The sequence below is a fragment of the Dendrobates tinctorius genome, unplaced genomic scaffold (assembly GCF_039654945.1).
Source record: "Dendrobates tinctorius isolate UK_male_01 unplaced genomic scaffold, ASM3965494v1 ptg000083l, whole genome shotgun sequence".
Classification (NCBI taxonomy): Eukaryota; Metazoa; Chordata; class Amphibia; order Anura; family Dendrobatidae; genus Dendrobates; species Dendrobates tinctorius.
Window position 1 is genome coordinate 22,010,656 of NW_027361751.1, and position 13,818 is coordinate 22,024,473.

General features: G+C 40.7%; 1 protein-coding gene across 6 annotated transcripts in view; it reads right to left on the reverse strand.

Annotated features, from left to right (window-relative positions):
- Window positions 1–13,818, reverse strand: part of MAST4 (microtubule associated serine/threonine kinase family member 4) — a 699,637-nt gene that overhangs the window by 229,355 nt on the left and 456,464 nt on the right. The window contains exon 1 of one of the 6 annotated variants that reach the window (XM_073584203.1): window positions 5,944–6,684. The exons of the other annotated variants lie outside the window; for them this stretch is intronic. Coding sequence (XP_073440304.1) covers window positions 5,944–5,990 — 47 coding nt within the window. The 5' untranslated portion in view covers window positions 5,991–6,684. Of the gene's footprint in view, window positions 1–5,943; window positions 6,685–13,818 lie in introns of those variants that run through there. 6 annotated transcript variants of the gene reach the window in all.

Below are 13,818 nucleotides of genomic sequence, written 5' to 3' on the forward strand. Positions count from 1 at the left end.
ATGCTCTATTGATGTGATGTCAGTGGAAGCAAGAGAATCGGAGGCAGGAGCGGTCTGTGACCACGGTGAGCCGGGAGAGATTGTCGTTGGGCAGAACAACTAGGTAGTTATCAACTACCTGCCAGTTAACCCCCATAAGGACAATATAAAAAGTCCTAGATAACCCCTTTAAAGATGAGCTGTAGTCTATAGAATTCTAGTATTTTGAATAATATATTCGTTGCTCATTTCCATTGGAAATGTATGGGACAACTATGAAGTAGGGACAATTTTAGTTTCTGCTTTGAAAGTTACATACACCTTTGCTTTGCAATTAAATGTTTAAGTGTATGGTGTAACTATATACTACAGCCCTGTGCCCACAGCTCCTATGCAGACTTGTGTGTGTCCATGGTAACAGACTACAAATAAACCCAAAGTCAGATCCAATATTGTGGTCTTCCATAGGAAACTCTATATCGTGCTGATCTACCGGAAGTAGGGGGCAGGCCAAAGGGATCCTGGCTGCAGGATCACACGGCACACGGCAATTGTTCTTCATGACCAAAACATACTTCAGTCTGACGTTCTTTAACCTCAAAACACCACAAATGATAAATATATGACATAATGACACAGATTGAAATGCTGTGAGCAAATAGGTGATAAAGCAGACAAGACAAATGCCAACATGTGCACAGGCCAGAGTGGTGGCATGTAGAGACTCTGCATGGTATGTGAGGCAGCAACTATCAGGACTATTGCGCCAGTTTCATACCATGCGATCAGAAGTGAGACATTTACACATATCTACAGGAAAGAGTGGGAGTCACGATGTGGTGGAATAAAGTACCAACTTTACATAAACTTACATTAAATGAAGATTAAGTCTGGGTTCACACACAAACTTCTTGCAGCATGATAGTTGCAATTAGCATCCATGACGTTTTCACAATGCTTTGCTTGTGTACCTGCTGCTCATTGGGGCATAGCTATCAGCGCAAACTGCACTAAAAATTTTTGGGTATTTATCAAGTAACTACAAAACCTTTTGTCTGACATCTGGAAAGTGTAAGAAAAAAAAAAAAAAGTGCATAGCTTGAAAGTTTACAAAAAAAGGACCCAATTAATCAAGACTGAAGTTTTATATTTCTGTGTGAATAGAAAGGCGATTGACACCAAATTTATCAAAAATTCACAACATTCGCAAAAGTGGTAAAAAACTGCCAAGTTACAACATTTTTGAGCACATAAAAAATTATGTGTATTCTTTTTCTACACCAGTGTTACTTGACATTTCAAATACAAACTTGTTGCAGGATTTAGCCCCAAAGTGTGCAAAAAAAAAAAAAAAAAAGTTGCATAAAGTTATGCAATATTCTGTAATCAGTAAATGTGCCTAGCAAATGCCTAGAGACAGCAATAGTTGAACTTAGAGCCATCATGATACAAAAAATATCAATGTGTAACCTTTGCCTAAACAGGTTTTAACAAAAAAAAAATAAATAAATAATAAAACAAAAAGCTACACGGAAACCTAAACATGTTCATGCCAAAGAAGCAGTCACTAGTTTGGCCAATGGGAAGTGAAAATATTTCATTGTCAGACAAAGGTCTTTTAGGCTGCATACTACAGAGCCACAAGGACTCCGCGTGCCACCATACTGTGGTCGGCTGGGTACAGTTCCGTTTGACCGAGCAGTGCGAGATGGCGCTCTAAACCCCTATCGAATCTGATGGGAAAAAAAAAGTGGCTTTGCGTGCGCTCTGAGGCATACGGAAATTTAGCCTTGTGCACTCGTAGATTCTAGATAACTATACATCAGGGCTGTCTTTTGGATAACCCCTTTTGAGTCCCTATGTTTCCCCCCCCCCCCAAGTAAAATAACACCAACTTATACTCACCCCGATGCTGGCGCCGCCCCAGCAGTGTCTGCACTGGCTCTCCCTTGTGGCCAATCAGCGCTGGCTTCACTCCCTTCTTCAGACTAAACAAGACATCTGGAGGAAGTGAGAGCAAACACAGCTTCCACTTTCTCCCAATGTCAGTTAGTCCTGTACAAAAGTTGAATGGAGCCAGCGCTGAAAGGCCGCAGATATTGTGTGACATAACAATGTCATGCAATCCCCGGGAGTGCCGAAGCCAACATGGCTGGAAGAGGAATAGAAATAAGGCCGGTAAGTATAAGGGTTATTATTTTACGGGGGAGAAACATAGGGATTCAGAATGGGTTGTCAGAGTACTGGACCACCCCTTTAATATGAATATATGAGGTGTAACCAGAGCTTTTAGAATATTAGATACATTTTGAAATTTAGAATCAGAATTCTATTCTCTACTTTCTATAAACAAGTAGTGATGATCAATAATGTCATTTTATGATCTTATCCATAACATTTGGTGACACACTTACAAGACACGGTGGTGATGAATTACGTATGCAGATAAGACTTTTGAACTTTCACTTAAAAAATACATTGCTCTGCATGCGCCGACCTGCAACTTGTACTAAATTACTTTTCACAGCTAGGCTCATCTACTGATGGCAAACATGACTGAATATTCTGTTTCTGTGCAATAAAAAGGGCTTATCCAGATGGAAAAAAAAACAGATCTGGTTAATCAGCTGGAAAAAGGTCAAGGTCAATATATAACATTCTATTATAGTTTGAAGTTTGGGGTCCATGTTCCCCATAGCTGCTTTGGTGCAGGATCCATACTGCCGCTCCACCTATCACCTGCTAACACAGGGCATTGATTTTCATGAAGGAAGATGGTTGATAACTTATTTAAATAGCAAAGACCCCTTATTTGTCACTCCCAATGCAGTCAGCCAATATCTGTAGTGTTCAGAGGTGACACAAGAGATGTTGTTCTGTGTCAGCATGTGGCCAGAAGAGCGGTGGCAGAGATAGACTACGGGAGTGGGGCTCTGGGGTAATAAAAATAGATTATATTTATATTATATTTAATTCTTAAATCAATTATATTTCACTATTTTCATCCGAATCAATCATTTTTATCCTGGTGAGCCTCTTTTGGCAAGGCTCAAACATTGGTCCTCGATGCAGATATTGCACACAAAATCCGCAGCATTTTAGAGTACCAGCAACGTGGATTCATTTCTTCCCTTGTTTGCACCTTTCTTTATGGTGTAGATTTTACTTATGCCTTTCAAATGTAGACCCTAAGGCCAAGTTTCCACAATCAATATTTGGTGTATTTTTCATGTTGCAGATTTTCTGAATCAATTATCTAAATTATGTTACTTGCGGTTTTTCATTTGTACTTTTCTTGTGATTTTTCAACTTTAGGCTTTGTTTCTTTTTTGGTGTGTCCTGTTTTAGACAAAGTTGCTGTGTTTTTGATACTTCCTGGTATATGTTAAAACTTTATTGATACAGCATTTGCAGACTACATATGCTTTTAGTGCTTTTTAGTGTGTTTTTTTTTTTTACCAGCGAATTTGCTCATCTCATTCAAGTCTATAGGGAAAATCCAAAATCACATTTACCGCAAGAGAAATTGACATGTTGCTGATGTCAAAAACACTCAGCTCACGCTGTGTAAGCAAAAAAACAAAACAAAACAAAAAAACAGTGGGTATGAGATTTCTATAACTCTCATAAATTTGGCAGGAACTATAAGACGCTGCGTATTTTTGTGTAGCGAAAATGCGCAGTGTCATAATCCTACCAAAAACTCATCGTGGGAACTTCGCCTAAGTCAACAGGTTCAACCACTGACTTTGTTTTATTACGCTTTTTTATTACCTTTCCGCAACTAAAAAACGAATATATAAAAAAGTTTGAATAAGTGGCGGAAATCGGCACAGATTTTACTGTCACGACTCATTTATGGAGTCCTGACAGCTCTGGTTCTGCTTTAATTTAAAAGTAGTTTTTACATTTGGGCCAGCAAGGGTTAATGTCAGTTTCCTTGCTGGCAGCTGCTGTGCTGCTGGTCAGCTGATGTGGGTGGTAACCACTCCCACCATCCTTTAAATAGTCACATGACGCATCAGCTGACTGTTGGTTATAGAGTTTTTCTATGAAGAACAGCCTAGGAGTGTGGAGCTCTCTGGTGTCAGAGGTTTATCTGCTATGTCTGTGGAGTTCGGTTTCCTGAGTCTGTGTGCTCAGCAGAGTGGTGTTTGGAAGCAGTGGTGGGAGCTAAGGTTATTGTTCCCCTTTTCTTGCCTGTCTCATGCTTGTCACTACACCCCTGTGTTTTCATCATCTGCAGTGGTGAAGCTAGCATCCTTGCCGGCCAGTGCACTAGCCAGGGTATAGTGAGGTGACAGCTAGGGAGTAGGCATGTGATGGCATTGGGGTGAAGGACCTGTATAGGGTGTTAGGGGAGCTTAGGGATAGGCACAGGCTGTGTTGGGAGGTGCCCCATACCTCGTTCACTACTGTTAGGGTCTTCCTCTCCCTTTTCTCATCCGGTTGTTGGTGTTTGTTGTGTTGTCCACTGGACTTATCTGTGTCGCACGTGACATTTAGATTTAAAACTGCAGATTTCAGTTTAGAAATCTGTGAGTAAAATCTACATTACATACGTGACGCGTGAACCTAGCCTTAGTGCCGTAAATAGGAGGATAGTTTCTTTTCCCCTCTCTCAATATTTTAAAGAAGCACTCCAATCTATCTTTTTTTCTTTTGTAAATGTATCTTATGTGTGCATGTAAGATAGGCGAGTATATTAATACATGCGCACTACCGCTGCTCTCTCCGGTGTCCAGCACCATTCTGCTCCTCTTCTCAGTGATGTCATCGCAATCGTGACCAGCCGGCTCACTCTATGCTCTATGTATGAGCTGAAAGTCTCTTTTATAGTGACGCTTACACTGTTAAAGCCACTTTCAGGCCAAGCAGAGTGTGGCGTGATCCGAGAGTTTCTGAAAAGTGGCGACGTCACTGAGAAAAGGAGCAGAGCGGCACTGGACACCGGAGAGAGCAGCGGTAGGTGAGCATATTCATACACTCCCACTAAATTACACGCAACTACCCACAGATTTAATAAAAATTATATATTGATGGGAATGCTTCTATGGCTGCATACACTGTCCAGAACACAATTGAGATTACTTAAAAGTTGCAAGAAGTCGTGTGCAAATCAGTTCATGTGAAAGTAGACAATTCTATGTATTAACAAACATAAAAAAAACACACGTGTTCTATGACCAATGGATGTACACATATACATAAGTATACACACAAAGACCACTATTCACAAGTAGTATAGACATGTATATTACACAAAATGAACACTTATGTTACAATGTTAATTTGTACACGATTAAATGGTGACATGATCACTAAATACAGAATGCACAAATAGAAAACAAGACAACACAACGTACAGAATTGTAAAGTCACGTCCCATTCTGCACAGTACAACATATCGACTGTCTGACGACCGGAGTCATCATGACAAGGACACGGATAGGCCGAGGAACCGGGGACAAATAATATTCCCATTAAACAAACATCTATTAACGTTGGCTTTGGCGTATGAAAAATTGATTATGGCTAATACATTTTCATGACCGGCGCCTCAATTCTGCTTTAATCCGGTGGAGTGCTGCTCATCATTCAGGAGACACACAGGCCTCGTCTGAAAGGCATTGCTGGGACAAACATGGAGGGGGAGGGGATACCGAAGGTAGAGAGAGGAATACACACAACACATAAGACATAGACATCACGGCCTACAGAAAAAAAAAAAAAAAAACCCATTCTACCCATGGCACCGATACATAGTCGTCTACCAGGATCCGACCCGGCCATGGAGGAAGGGGGAGCTGCATCCACAATACTGCAGCACGCATAAAGCATGCACACGTCAAGCTGCAGAGCTCCGAGGCTGTCAGGAAAAACACAACCTAGACCGCTATTGGTTGTACGAAGGCTAATGGCATGCACAAACCATCAATATATTAAAAGAGAGACGATACTTACTCCAAGGTCAAACCTGGGATTCGCAGCCGTTCCCGCTGGGCTTTCATGACTGTTCTATTTTACCACCATCTATTGAGACCATGACACACATCCACTGGCAGCATCCTGGTGCTGACAGGGAGCCAAAATGAGCCACTATAAAGGAATGGACTAACACTCTCAGGGGGAGGGGGATTCTCCAAGTTTGGGTCCTTCCACCTCCAGCTGTAATAAAGAGATGTCAGCTGCTATATTCAGGTTTACACGATGAATGCAGCACAGATTTTTTTTTCCCCTTGCAAAGCAAAATTGCACACTAATAGAATGGCAAATGAGGCTCCGAGCAATGCATATCAAGTGGCTCCCTGTCTCCGCCGGCTGCCAGGCTTTTCCCTTCTCCAGCTCCCTCAAATGAAGTCTCCTCTTAAGACTGACAACAACACACACACACACAAAACCCTGCAATGCACATTAACAGCGATTCACCTAAGAATACGTAATCATTAACCCCTAGCGAGCCTTCCCCGGCTAGTTCAGCGAAGCACCACCGACAGATGACTAAAGCTCGCGGCACGACGTCTATAATCTCATATCGGGCAAAATGTAGAAAAAAGTAGCAAAAGATATTACAAGAAACAACTCAAAATTATCGATAAAAGGATAGGGATGGATTTATTCTAGTCTCAGAATTTATAAGAAAATGCAACATAGGCGTAACATGAAAGTGAAGTCTTATAGGCAAATGGTGGAAACTAAATATTAACAAAAAAATTTGCATCTGTAAAAAAAAAAAAAAGAAAGAAAAAAAAAAAGTAGGAAAACTGTTTGAGTCGACAGGTGCAATGGATCCAGATGTAGTGGTAACCACAGGGAAACAGAAGTAGTAAAAAATCATATAGCTCCAAACAACAAAATCAGGTTGTGATGTTCTGCAGTCAAAAAACCAGAACTGTCTGATATTGGAGAACAGAAACAATGGGCAACAGAAACAATGGACAATAGAAACAACAAGGGATTGAAACAATGGAGAGAAAGGAGAACAGGAACCCATGGACGACAGAAATAATGGGCAATAGAAACAATGGGCAATAGAAACAATGAGGGATTGAAACAATGGAGAGAAAGGAGAACCCATAGAGTTTAGGAACCCATGGACGACTGGAACCCATGGAGGACAGGAACCAATGAAGGACAGGAACCCATGGAGAACAGAAACAATGGAGAACAGAAACAATGGTAGTTTTAAAAATTGTAAATATTATTTTGAGGTAGGAAAAGGGGAGTAATAGTCATAATACCCATGTACAGCAGGGATGGATAAGGCTGTGGGTACAAGTTATGGATTTGCTTGCGGAAATTTCTGCATGGTTTCTGCATCTTTTGGCAGAAAACGCAGTGGAAATTCCATGCCTTTTTTGTGTGGATTTTATACGTTTTTCTTGTGGACTTAAATGTGGATTGGTATGTGGATTTCTTTGCGGATTTGTTTGCTAAATAAAGATATATTATTGAAAAAAAATTATGCAATTTTCAAGTCCAACTATCATTGTTGATGCGCTTCAACCAAGATAGACTCTAGTCTCGATTCTCCGCCCACACACTCTTCCTCCTTCCTTTCTGCAGCGTTTTTGGCACTAAATCCGCAGCAAATCCGCAAATATTTTTGCTGCAGATTTAAGTGACTTAACCCCTTTACCCCCAAGGGTCGTTTGCACGTTCATGACCAGGCCAATTTTTACAATTCTGACCACTGTACCTTTATGAGGTAATAACTCTGGAACGCTTCCATGGATCCCGGTGATTCTGACAATGTTTTCTCGTGACACATTGTTCTTCATGGTAAGTGGTACAATTTCATTGATATAACTTGCGTATATTTGTGAAAAAAATGGAAATTTGCCAAAAATTTAGCAATATTCCAAATTTGAATTTTCATGCCCTTAAATCACAGAGATATGGCACACAAACTACTTAATAAGTAACATTTCCCACATGTTTACTTTATATCAGCACAATTTGGGAACCAAATTTTTTTTTGTTGGGAAGTTAAAAGGGTTAAAAGTTGACCAGCGATTTCTCATTTTTACAACACCATTTTATTTTTAGGGACCACATCACATTTGAAGCCACTTTGAGGGGACTATATGATAGAAAATACCCAAAAGTGACACCATTCTAAAAACTGTACCCCTCAAGGTGCTCCAAACCACATTCAAGAAGTTTATTAACCCTTCTGATGCTTCTCAGGAATTTTTTGAATGTTTAAAAGAAAAAATGAACATTTAACTTTTTTAACAAAAAAAATTACTTCAGGTCCAATTTTTTTATTTTACCAAGGGTAATAGAAGAAATTGGACTGCAAAATTTATTGTGCAATTTGTCCTGAGTACGCTGCTGATACCTGATATGTGGGGGGGGGGGGGAACCACTGTTTCGGCGCATGGCAGAGCTCAGAAGGGAAGGAGTGCCGTTTGACTTTTTCACTGCAAAATTGGCTGGAATTCACATCAGACGCCATGTCACGTTTGGAGAGCTCCTGATGTGCCTAAACAGTGGAAACCCCCCCACAAGTGACCCCATTTTGGAAACTAGATCCGCCCAAAGGAACTTCTCTAGATATGTGGTGAGCACTTTGAACCCCCAAGGGCTTCACAGAAGTTTATAACATACAGACTTAAAATTAAAAAATCATTTTTTCTACAAAAATGATCTTTTCACCCCCAATTTTTATTTTCCCTAGGGTAACAGGACCCCAAAAGTTATTGTGCAATTTGTTCTGAGTACGCTGATACCCTACATGTGGGGGTAAACCACTATTTGGGCGCATGGCAGAGCTCGGAAGGAAAGCAGCGCCATTTGACTTTTTTGGCAGTAATTGAGATCGGACGCCACGTCGCGTTTGGAAAGCCCCTGATGTGCCAAAACAGTGGAAACCCCCCACAAGTGACCCCATTTTGGAAACTAGACACCCCAAGTAACTTATTTAGATGTGTGGTGAGCACTTTGAACCCCCAAGTGCTTCACAGAAGTTTATAACGCCCGGGCGTGAAAATAAAAAAAAATCATATTTTTTCCACAAACATGATCTTTTAGTCCCCAATTTTTTTATTTTCCCAAGGGTAAGAGGAGAAATTGGACCCCAATAGCTGTTGTCCAATTTGTCCTGAGTACACTGATACCCCATATGTGGGAGAAAACTACTGTATGGGCACACGTCGGGGCTCGGAAGGGAAGTAGTGACGTTTTGGAAAGCAGACTTTGATGGAATGGTCTGCGGGTGTCATGTCATGTTTGGAGAGCCTCTGATGTGCCAAATCTGTTGAAACCCCCATAAGTGACCCCATTTTGGAAACTAGACCCCCCAAGGAACTTATCTAGATGTGTGGTGAGCACTTTGAACCCCCAACTTCACAGAAGTTTATAGTATAGAGCCATAAAAATATAAAAAAAAATTTCCCACAAAAATGATATTTTTGCCCCCAATTTTTTATTTTCCCAAAGGTAACAGGAGAAATTGGACCCCAAAAGTTGTTGTACAATTTATCCTGAGTAGGCTGATACACCATATGTGGGGGTGAACCACTATTTGGGCGCATGGCAGAGCTTGGAAGGAGAGGAGCACCATTTGACTTTTTCAACGCAGAATTAACTGGAATTGAGATCAGACGCCATGTTGCGTTTGGAGAGCACCTGATGTGCCTAAACAGTGGAAACCCCCCCAATTCTAACTCCAACCCTAACCCCAACACACCCCTAACCCTAATCCCAACTCTAACCCTAGCCCTAATCTCAGCCCTAACCCTAATGGGAAAATGGAAATAAATACATTTATTTAATTTTATTATTATTCCCTTACTAGGGGGGTGATAAAGGGGGGTTTGATTTACTATTTATGGCGGATTTTTATGTTTGGCAGCTGTCACACGCTAAAAGATGCTTTTTATTGTAAAAAGTAGTTTTTGCATCCCCACATATTCAGAGCTAAAATTTTTCTGTATTTTGACCCACCGTGTCATGTGAGGGTTTTTTTTTTTGCGGGATGAGTTGATGTTTTTTTATTGGTACCATTTTCAGGCATGTGACATTTTTTGATCGCTTTTTATTCTGATTTTTGGGAGGCAGAATGAACAAAAACCAGCGTTTCATGAATTTCTTTTGGGGGGGTGTTTACACCGTTCCTCGTGTGATAAAATTGATAAAGCGGTTTTATTCTTCGGGTCAGTACGGTTACAGCGATACCTCATTTATGTCATTTTTTTATGTTTTGGCGCTTTTATGCAATGAAAACAATTTTATTCTGCGAGCTATAACTTTTTTAATTTTTTCGCTGATGATGCTGTGTGGCAGCTCGTTTTTTGCGGGACAAGATGACGTTTTCAGCGGTACCATGGATATTTAGATCCGTCTTTTTGATTGTGCGTTATTGCACTTTTTGTTCGGCGGTATGATGATAAAGCATTATTTTTTTGCGTTGTTTTTTATTTTTATTTTTAAGGGGTTCACTAAAGGGGTTAACTAGTGGGACAGTTTTATAGGGTAGGTCGTTACGGACACGGCGATACTAAATATGTGTACTTTTGTTGTTTTTTTTAATTCAAAAAAATGAATTTATTAGGGATTACTATTTGTTAAAAAATTTATTGTGTGATTTTTTTTATAAATTATTTTTACACTTTTTTTTTAAAACTTTATTACACTGTCGGGGGGGGGGACGACATCACTGTCTTGTGTCAGATCGCTATCTCACAGGCGCTGCTGCAGGCTTCTTCGTGCCTGCTCTTAGCAGGCAGTGAGGAAGCCGCCTCCCTGCATGCCCCCGAAGGCCCCCGCGGCCATATTGGATCCGGAGGCCTGCAGGGAAGGAGGCCCCCAGAGCAGCGCAGCACATCGAGCTGCTCCGGTGGTCTCAGGGAAGCACGGAGGGAGCCCCCTCCCTGCCGATGCGTCTCTAATCCCCCGATGCGATCATGTTTGATCGCAGTGTGCCAGGGGTTAACGTGCCGGGGGCGGTCTGTGACTGCCCCTGACACATAGTGCCAGGTGTCAGCTGCGATAATCAGCTGACACCCGGCCTCGATCAGCGGCGCTCCCCCCAGGGGCGCCGCTGATCGCGATGACGTACTATCCCGTCCCTGGTCATAGGGGCCCGGGTACCGTGGACGGGATAGTACGTCAGATGTCAGAAAGGGGTTAATGGAAGTCAATGGGTGAAAAACAATGCAGATCCGCAAAAAGAATTGACATGCTGCGTAAAATAAAATGCTGGAAATACAGACGGAATTTTCCGCAGCATGTGCACAACAATTCTGGATTCCCATTGATTAACCTTGCTTTAGTAATCCTTTGCATTTTCGGTGCATTTCCACGCAGAAAAAAACTGCGGAAACGCAACAAATCCGTACCACGTGCACATAGCCTAACACTTCCAATTGCACAGTTCAGATGCATTTAATCTTGCTGATTATCTTGAGCGAGAACTTTTGAAAACAACTGTTTTCCAATAATCGGCCCATGTAAAAAGACCAACAAAAATCAATGAATAAGCAAAATGTTCATTCATTGACCGTGATGATTTTAAGAAAGCTTAAAAATAAATTGATCTGGACAGCACATCATACTGTGTAAGCAGTAAACGTGCTGCTGATAATTATATTCTATAAACACAGAATGATCATACTGACAAAACTGCAAAGAATTATGGTCGCCTTGTCTAAACTGACTTGCATGTAGCCAATCATAGGTCATTTAGTGGTTGCGATTATAAACCTAAACCCAGCATTAGGCCATGTTCACACACAGTTTTTCGAGGAATTCAAACATAAGTTTTCAAGTGGAATCTGCTTTCACAAAAGCTCTTTTCTTGGAAAGTATTTGGACAAGTTTATTTCTTCACATGCAATTTATTTGAGCGAGTAGTTTGGAATGGATTCCATCAGTATTTGCTTCAACGAACGGGTGTACACTTTTTTTTTTAATCACAACAAGCGCTCTTTAAAAGCTCTACAAAAAAAACTCCTCATATAAACAACAACATAAATTTCCCAGAAAAGAATAGGAACAGTTTTTAAAACATTTTAGGCAGATATACTAAAAAATAAAATAAAAAAAAAACTCCTCCTCCTAAAAAAAAGGTCCATATGAATATAGCATAATGGGGCAGCTGGGGGCCTTGTGATTTAAGGGCTGTCATCAAAACACACTGCCCAAATTTATATAATTATAAAGCAATGAACTGAATGGTCTGCCTTATGTCAAAGAAAGACTAGCTAGGACTCCAACTATGCCATCTATTCACTGCAGCCTTGCAGCGCTGGGGTCCTGGGTTCAAATCCCCCCCAAGAAAAAAATCTGCAAGGAGTTTGTATGTTCCCCCTGTGTTTGCGTGGGTTTTCACCGTGTTCTCCGGTTTCCTTCCACACTCCAAAAACATACTGATAAAGAATCTAGATAGTGAGCCCCAATGGGGACAGTGATGATATGAGTAAAGCGCTGTGGAATTAATGGTGCTATATAAGCGAGTAAAAATAAATAAAAAATAAGGGTACAGACAGACAAAGTTGTTGGTATTCTTCTGTTAAAGCAAAAAATACTCACAATGGTCACTGAAATAACATGAAACTGAAATTTTAAAATTAAATTTACAAAATACCAAATAATTAAAATTAGACATTGCTTTTGAAATGTGGTTCAAAAGTAAAAGAAAATGACCAAGGACAAAAATGGTAGTACCACTAGAAAAGATTGAAAACAATTTGACATGATAAACTAAGGTGTGCCGTGTAATTGGCCTTACAGGTGTCTACAAACTTGTAATCATTCAGTCTGCCTATTTCAAGGGCGAAAAGTAGTCACTGTGCTGTTTAGTATCATGGTGTGTATCACACTCAACATGGACTAAATAAAGCAAAGGAGTAGACTGTCTCAGGAGATTAGAAAGAAAATTAAAGACAAACGCATTAACGGGCAAAGGCTATACGACCAGATCCAAACAGCTTGATGTTCCTGTGACTACAGTTGCACATATTATTCAGAAGTTTAAAGTTTATAGGACTGTAGCCAACCTCCTTGGATGTGGCCGCTAGAGGAAAATTGATGATAAACTGAAGACAATGATAACACAAATGGTAACCAAAGCGCCTAAAATAACCACCAAAGAGATTAGAGGGGAACTCTAAAATCAAGGTACATCAGTGTCAGATCGCACCATTCATTGTTGTCTTGGCCAAAGTGGACTTCATGGAAGATGACCGAGGAGGAAACTACAGTTGAAAACAAATTAAAAAAGAAAAGCAAGACTAGAATTTGCTACTGTGCATATTGCAAGCCACAAAGCTTCAGTGAGAATGTCCTTCTGACAATGAGATGAAAACTGGAGCTTATTGTCAAATCACATCAGCTCTATCTTCAAAGACGCAAAACTGAAGCAAAGAAAGAATAGAACATTGTACCTACTGTGACACATGGGGGAGGCTCGGTTATGTTCTGGGGCTGCTTTGCTGCATCTGGCACAGGGTGTCTTGAATCTGCAGGGTACAATGAAATCTCAAAGCTTTCAAGGCATTCTGGAGTGAAATTTGATGGTCAATGTCAGCAAGCTTGGTCGGAGTTGTGGGACATGGGTCTTCCAGGATCCAGCAGAATAACCCAAAACACGAAGCTAACACATCCAAGAATGGAAAAGAGCAAAAAATTTTACTATTCTAGAGCGGCCTCTATGAGTCCTGATCTAAATCTTATTGAACATTTGTGGAAGGAGCTGAAACACCTGAGACAGCTGGAGCAGTTTTCTCATGAGAAGTGGCCAAAATACCAGTGGGCGTGTGAAGAAGTCTCATTGAAAAGTACAGAACCTGTTTTAGGCTACTTTCACACTTGCGTTTTTTGCGCTGCGTGCGC